Genomic DNA, 8147 nt, shown 5'->3' with positions numbered 1-8147 from the left:
TGCATATGAATATATGAATATGTGCATATGCATATATGTGTATGTGCATATGCATATGCATATATGTGTATGTGCATATGCATATGCATATATGTATATGTGTATATGCATATATGCATATATGCATATATGAATATGTGCATATGTATATGTGTATGCATGTGTATATATAGATACATTCATACATCAAGTGCGCTTTATTCACATTTATTGATGATAGATCTACTACATAAGCAAATATCCAATCACGCATTCTACTGCAATATCGCAAATACGAGCGCAATGAGCTGCATGATCGAACTCAAATCCGGAACTGCCAGCGCCACCACGTAGAACAAGATCACAACGCCCACATGTAAATCGTTATTGCAAGAACCACAAAAGCACTTCCATTGGCGGTTATTCGGGTCATGCCTTAGCGAGGATTCGGACATCATCTTTGTAGGTTAAACAGCGTAGGTACTGAATCTACTGAGGAGGATGCGGTCGCTCTTGTAGGGAGGGTCTTGGGGTAAGGGCACGCGGGGCTCGGGGTCGTTAGGGCTCCTCCTCGTTCCTTTGGACTATTTCGTTTATTACAGAGAGATTATGGAATTGATATTAATAACCTGTTTGGATTATGTATGTTATTTCCATGTGTTGAATAGTTTTGAGAATATATACTCTTATCTAAAAAATATCTTATAGAATAAGAGGAAAGTAAATGCCTATTTCTAGTAAGATAAACATTTTTAAAAACTGGATCCGGGAGTGTCGAGCTTTGCTTATTTCCTTATGATGTTATTATCTTGGTATCCTCTAAATATGTAATTTTCATATAATGATTAATGCTTACGACATTTTCAAGTTATTTTCATATAATGATTAATGCTTACGACATTTTCAAGTTATTTTCATATAATGATTAATGCTTACGACATTTTCAAGTTATTTTCATATAATGATTAATGCTTACGACATTTTCAAGTTATTTTCATATAATGATTAATCCTTACGACATTTTCAAGTTATTTTCATATAATGATTAATGCTTACGACATTTTCAAGTTATTTTCATATAATGATTAATGCTTACGACATTTTCAAGTTATTTTCATATAATGATTAATGCTTACGACATTTTCAAGTTATTTTCATATAATGATTAATGCTTACGACATTTTCAAGTTATTTTCATATAATGATTAATCTTTACGACGTTTTTATTGCACCGTTGTATTTGTCCGTTGCATTTGTTTGTACACCTCAAGAAAAAAAGTAATGGATGAAATTGTTTACATTAATATGTTTCTACCGAAAGATAATGTATTAAAATTCCTTTGCAAAGACTATAACGTCTGCACTTGACGGTATATTTCCTCCAGTGATTATTAATTCAAAGGATAAAGAAAATCTAGGCTGCCGTTTTCACCTATCAGTCTCTGATCCCAAACACATCATATCCACATTTGACTGCTCCCAATCAGTAACTCTCCCCGTACACATCTCGTTATTTTGCTACTTAGAATGTCTTTGATGCAAAGTGCTTCCTATGTAAGTGTTCTGTTCTGCTGGCATGATATGTTTGCATCAATGAGTACTGATTAATCTAATCTGAAAATGAATAGTAACACTGGAAGGGAAAATGCATGGAACTTCCACCATCATTTTACGGTAATCCCTTTCCTATATATTATGACTAGTTCTTATCAAAATCCCATCGAGATAGACAATATCTGTCATGATTCAAAGTATCCAAACGCTTCAAAGAAAACCAATGTTATAGCATAATCATAGAAAACGCAATTCTTTATAAGGTAGACTTTTTCTTTCTGTGAGAAACCTTTCTGGAAGTATTAAAACATAGAATAACAGTTACATTAAATCCAACATGCATTTAAAAAATATAAAGATAAATCAAAGACATAATCACCAAGGTTTTAGTATGTTAGGCGCGTGATAGTGATAACAACAACAATAACAACAATAATGATGATACTAATAACATTAATATTGATGATAATAATAATAATAACATTAATATTGATGATAATAATAATAATAACATTAATATTGATGATAATGATAATAATAATGTTGATGATAGTAACAATAAAAATATCAATAATATGAATATCAATAACAATGAGGATAATGATAACAATAATGATAGTAATAATACTAACAATAATGATAGTAATAACAACAACAGTAATTATTATAATAACAATAATTATAATTACAATAACAATAACTCATTATGATAATTACAATAACAATAACTAATTATGATAATTACAATAACAATAACTAATTATGATAATTACAATAACAATAACTATGATAATAGTAATAACAATAATTATGATAATAGCAATAACAATAATCATAATAATAACAATAACAATAATTAATATTAATGATGATAATGACAATAACATTAGTAACAATGATGATAATGACAATAACATAAGTAACAATGATGATAATAACATCAATAATGATAATAATGATGGCAATAATAGTGATAATGTTAATAGCAATAACAATGACATTAAAGAGAATAATAATGATATTAATCACAATAATGATTATAATAATCATGGCAATAAAATTATAATACTGGTAATAATGATGACAATAATAATGATTATGGTAATAACAATGATAATAATGCTGTTAATAGTAATGATAATAATAATAATAATAATTATTATTATTATTATTATTATTATTATTATTATTATTATGATAATGATAATAATGATGATAATGATAATAATGATGTTAATAATAATAATAATAATAATGATAACAATAACGACGATAATAACAATGATAATAATAACAATGATAATAAAGATGATAACAGTGATAATTATAATAAAAATGTTAATAATAATAATTATTATAACAACAATAACAAAACTAATTATAATAATATTAATAACAAAATTAATGATAGTAATAACAACAATAATAATGATAGTAATGACAGCAATATTAATGATAGTAATGATAACGATAGTAATAACAATAATAGTTATATCAATAAAAAAAATAATAATGATAGTAATATAATAATAATAATAATATTAATATAATAATAATGATAATAACAATAGCAATAATGATAATGATGATAATAATAATCATGATGATGATAATAATGATAATAATAATGATAATGATGATAATAATAATGATGATAATGATAATAATAATGATAATGATGATAATAATAATGATAATGATGATAATAATGATAATGATGATAATAATGATGATGATAATAATGATAAAAATAATGATGATAATGATGATGATAATAATGTTAATGATGATAAAGATGATAATGATGATAATAATGATAATGATGATAAAAATAATAATAATAATGATAATGATAATAATATAAGTAATGATTACATTAATCATAATGATAATAATAATGATAACAACAACAGCAGCATCAACAACAACAACAACAACAACAAGAACAACAATAATAATAATAATAATAATAATGATAATAATAATAATAATAATAATAATAACAAAATTAATAATAATGATAATGAAACTAACAAATAAAATGATAATTATCATAACAATTATAGTAATAATCATAACAATAGTAATGATGATGATAATAACAATAATAATAATAACAATGATAATAATAGCAATAATCATAATAATAGATTAATAAAAGTAATAATGATAACAAAATTTTGATAACTATAAAAACGATAATAATAATAATAATAATAATAATAATAATAATAATAATAATAATAATAATAATAATAATAATAATAATAATAATAATAATAATAATAACGATGATGATAATAACGATAATGACAATAACGAGAATGATAATAACGATAATGATAATATCGATAATCATAATAACGATAGTGATAATGATGATAATTACGATAATGATAATGATGATAATAACAATAATAATGATGATAATAGCAATAATAATGATAATTATAATAACAACAATAATAATAATAATAATAATAATGATAATAACAATAATACTGATAATTATAAAAACAATGATAATGATAATTATAATAAAAATAATGATGATAATAACAATGATAATGATAATAACAATAATAATGATAATAACAATACTAATGAAAATGGTAATAATAATGACGTTAGTGATAATAATAACAGTAATAATGATAATAAAAATAACAATGATATTGATGGTAATAGTAGCAATAATAATTATGATAATAATAATAATGACTTTTATTATAATAATAACAATAATAATGATGTTTATGATAATGATAACAATAATAATGATGTTTATGATAATGATAACAATGATAATAATAATATCAATAATAATAATAATAACAATAATAATGATGTTTATGATAATGATAACAATGATAATAATAATATCAATAATAATAATAATAACAATAATAATGATGCTTATGATAATGATAATAATAATATCAATAATAATAATAATAATAACAATAATAATAATAATAATAATATTAATGACAATAATAATGACAATAATAACAATAATGATAATAATATCAATGATAATAATAATAACAATAATAACAATAATAACAGGGATAATAATAATAATAATAATAATAATAATAATAATAATAATAATAATAATAATAATAATAATAATAATGATAATAATAATGGCAATAATAACAATAATAACAGGGATGATATTAATAATAATAATGATAATAATAATAATAACAATAATAATAATAATGATAATAATAATAATAATAATAATAATAATAATAATAATAATAATAATAATAAAAATAATAATGATAATGATGATGATAATAATAATAATAATAATAATAATAATAATAATAATAATAATAATAATAATAATAATAATAATAATAATAATAATAAATAATAATGATAATAATGATAATAATAACAACAATAATAATAATAATAATAATAATAATAATAATAATAATAATAATAATAATAATAATAATAATAATAATAATAATAATAATAATAATAATAATAATAATGATAATAATAGGAATAGGAATAATTATAGTAATTATAATAATAATGGTAATGATAATAATGATAATAATGATGATGATGATGATAACAATAATAAAGATGAAAATAATAATGATGACGATAACAATAACAATAATAATGATACCAATAATATAATAATAATAGAAAAATAGTAAAGGTAATAATGATGATAATATCGATAACAGTGATAATGATAACAATAATATTGATAACAATAATTGTGGTAACAATGATATTGATAACAATAATTGTGGTAACAATGATATTGATAACAATAATTGTGGTAACAATGATATTGATAACAATAATTGTGGTAACAATGATATTGATAACAATAATTGTGGAAACAATGATATTGATAACAATAATTGTGGTAACAATGATATTGATAACAATAATTGTGGAAACAATGATATTGATAACAATAATTGTGGTAACAATGATATTGATAACAATAATTGTGGAAACAATGATATTGATAACAATAATTGTGGTAACAATGATATTGATAACAATAATTGTGGAAACAATGATATTGATAACAATAATTGTGGTAACAATGATATTGATAACAATAATTGTGGTAACAATGATATTGATAACAATAATTGTGGTAACAATGATATTGATAACAATAATTGTGGTAACAATGATATTGATAACAATAATTGTGTTAACAATGATATTGATAACAATAATTGTGGTAACAATGATATTGATAACAATAATTGTGGTAACAATGATATTGATAACAATAATTGTGGAAACAATGATATTGATAACAATAATTGTGGTAACAATGATATTGATAACAATAATTGTGGTAACATTGATATTGATAACAATAATTGTGGTAACAATGATATTGATAACAATAATTGTGGTAACATTGATATTGATAACAATAATTGTGGTAACAATGATATTGATAATAATAATAATGATAATTTTAATAATAATAATAATAATAATAATAATAATAATAATGATAATAATAATAATAATAATAATAATAATAATGATAATAATAATAATAATAATAATAATAATAATAATAATAATAATAATAATAATAATAATAATAATAATAACAATAATAATGATAATAATGATAATAATAATAATAATAATAATAATAATAATAATAATAATAATAATAATAATAATAATAATAATGATAATAATAATAACAATAATAATGCCGATGATGATTCTAATAATGATGATGATGATGACGATACTAATAATGATAATGATGATAATAATAATAATAATGATGATGATGATGCTAATACTAATATTAATAATAATAATAATACTAATATTAATACTAATAACAATAATAATAATAGTAATGTTATTAACATTATCCTAATCATAACAGCAATAGTAGTGATGATGATAATAACAATGATTGTAATAATTATAATAATAACAATGATTATGATAATGATAATAATAACAATGATTATGATAATGATAATCATAACAATAATAATGGTGATAGTAATAACAATGGTAATGATGATAGTAATAACAATGGTAATGATGATAGTAATAACAATGGTAATGATGATAGTAATAACAATGGTAATGATGATAGTAATAACAATGGTAATGATGATAGTAATAACAATGGTAATGATGATAGTAATAACAATGGTAATGATGATAGTAATAACAATATTAATGATGATAGTAATAACAATGGTAATGATGATAGTAATAACAATGATAATATAGTAATAATAATACTGATAGTAATAACGATAATGATGTTAGTAATAATAATAATGATGATAGTGATAATAATAATGATGATAGTTATAACAATGATACTGATAATTACGATACTAGTATTATCATAATCATTATTAAGCGAGCACAAACGCCACAAGCTTTCGACTTCTTAGGGAAGGTCAGTTGTTGCTTGAGACGCGCCCTTAGGGGAGGTGGGAGCGAGAAGGGACGCGTAACGAGTGAGCATATAAGAGAGCGAACATCTTCCAATTTCTCATCGCCTCTCGGCCTTTAGGCTAAGATCAAAGTGTTCCAATTTCATTGCATTGTCCTTTTGTTCCACAGTTTCCTTCGTATCTTGTAAATCTTGGAAGCCTAGCGATGGCCCGCACCAAGCAGACTGCCCGCAAGTCCACGGGGGGAAAAGCCCCACGCAAGCAGCTGGCAACCAAGGCCGCTCGGAAGTCCGCCCCAGCGTCAGGAGGCGTCAAGAAGCCCCACCGCTACCGCCCCGGCACGGTGGCCCTTCGCGAGATCCGTCGCTACCAGAAGTCCACGGAATTGCTCATCAGAAAACTGCCCTTCCAGCGCCTCGTCAGGGAGATCGCGCAGGACTTCAAGACGGACCTCAGGTTCCAGAGCGCGGCCATCGGGGCGCTGCAGGAGGCGTCTGAGGCCTACCTCGTGGGGCTCTTTGAGGACACCAACCTGTGTGCCATTCATGCCAAGAGGGTCACCATCATGCCCAAGGACATCCAACTAGCAAGACGCATCCGAGGAGAAAGGGCGTAAATTCATTCTTGACTACTTCATTTTTCATCCTCATTACAACAAAATGAACATTTATTATTTTACTATTCTAGATGAATTACCTTTTTCATTCTATTAAAAAGTGACGAATAAATTTCCCTGTTATGAAAACGGACACTAACTAAACCCTTGGAGTAAATTACTGTCAATAGAAATTATATATCATTATTATCATTCACACATATATACTTATGTGTGAATGTTTAAAAAAAAAAAACATATATATCGAATGAGCAGAAAGGATTAACAATTGCATGAAAAATTAAACAACGCGATTAAATAAACGTTTTGTAAAACAGCGCTTACCTCTAGTAGCGGAAATATCGAAGCTAAAATATACGATCTTTATTTACATACATAAGTATGTCGTCTATACTTAACTATATATATAGATAGATGGATAATTGCTGTGTATATTAATTATGCCCTAAACTATTTACCTTGAAACTATTATCAGTATTCCAGGATTTAGCATTCCGTGCACTCACACTCTTTTTTGACACTATGACGTACTTTATTTCTACAGCCTA

At 23.8% G+C, this 8147-nt stretch overlaps 1 protein-coding gene across 1 annotated transcript; it reads left to right on the top strand.

Annotated features, from left to right (window-relative positions):
- Positions 1–7089: 7089 nt before the first annotated feature.
- LOC113824321 (histone H3.3A-like) lies at positions 7090–7751 on the top strand. The gene has a single exon (XM_070118770.1). The coding sequence runs from the start codon at positions 7189–7191 to the stop codon at positions 7597–7599; it is 411 nt and encodes a 136-aa protein (XP_069974871.1). The 5' UTR covers positions 7090–7188; the 3' UTR covers positions 7600–7751.
- Positions 7752–8147: the final 396 nt, after the last annotated feature.

Source organism: Penaeus vannamei, chromosome 4, assembly GCF_042767895.1.
Source record: "Penaeus vannamei isolate JL-2024 chromosome 4, ASM4276789v1, whole genome shotgun sequence".
NCBI classification, from domain to species: Eukaryota; Metazoa; Arthropoda; class Malacostraca; order Decapoda; family Penaeidae; genus Penaeus; species Penaeus vannamei.
This window is presented reverse-complemented; position numbering and strand designations above follow the sequence as displayed.

Bases quoted from the DNA above. Each gene is read 5' to 3' on its own strand.
- LOC113824321 (XM_070118770.1), top strand. From the start codon at position 7,189: ATGGCCCGCACCAAGCAGACTGCCCGCAAGTCCACGGGGGGAAAAGCC.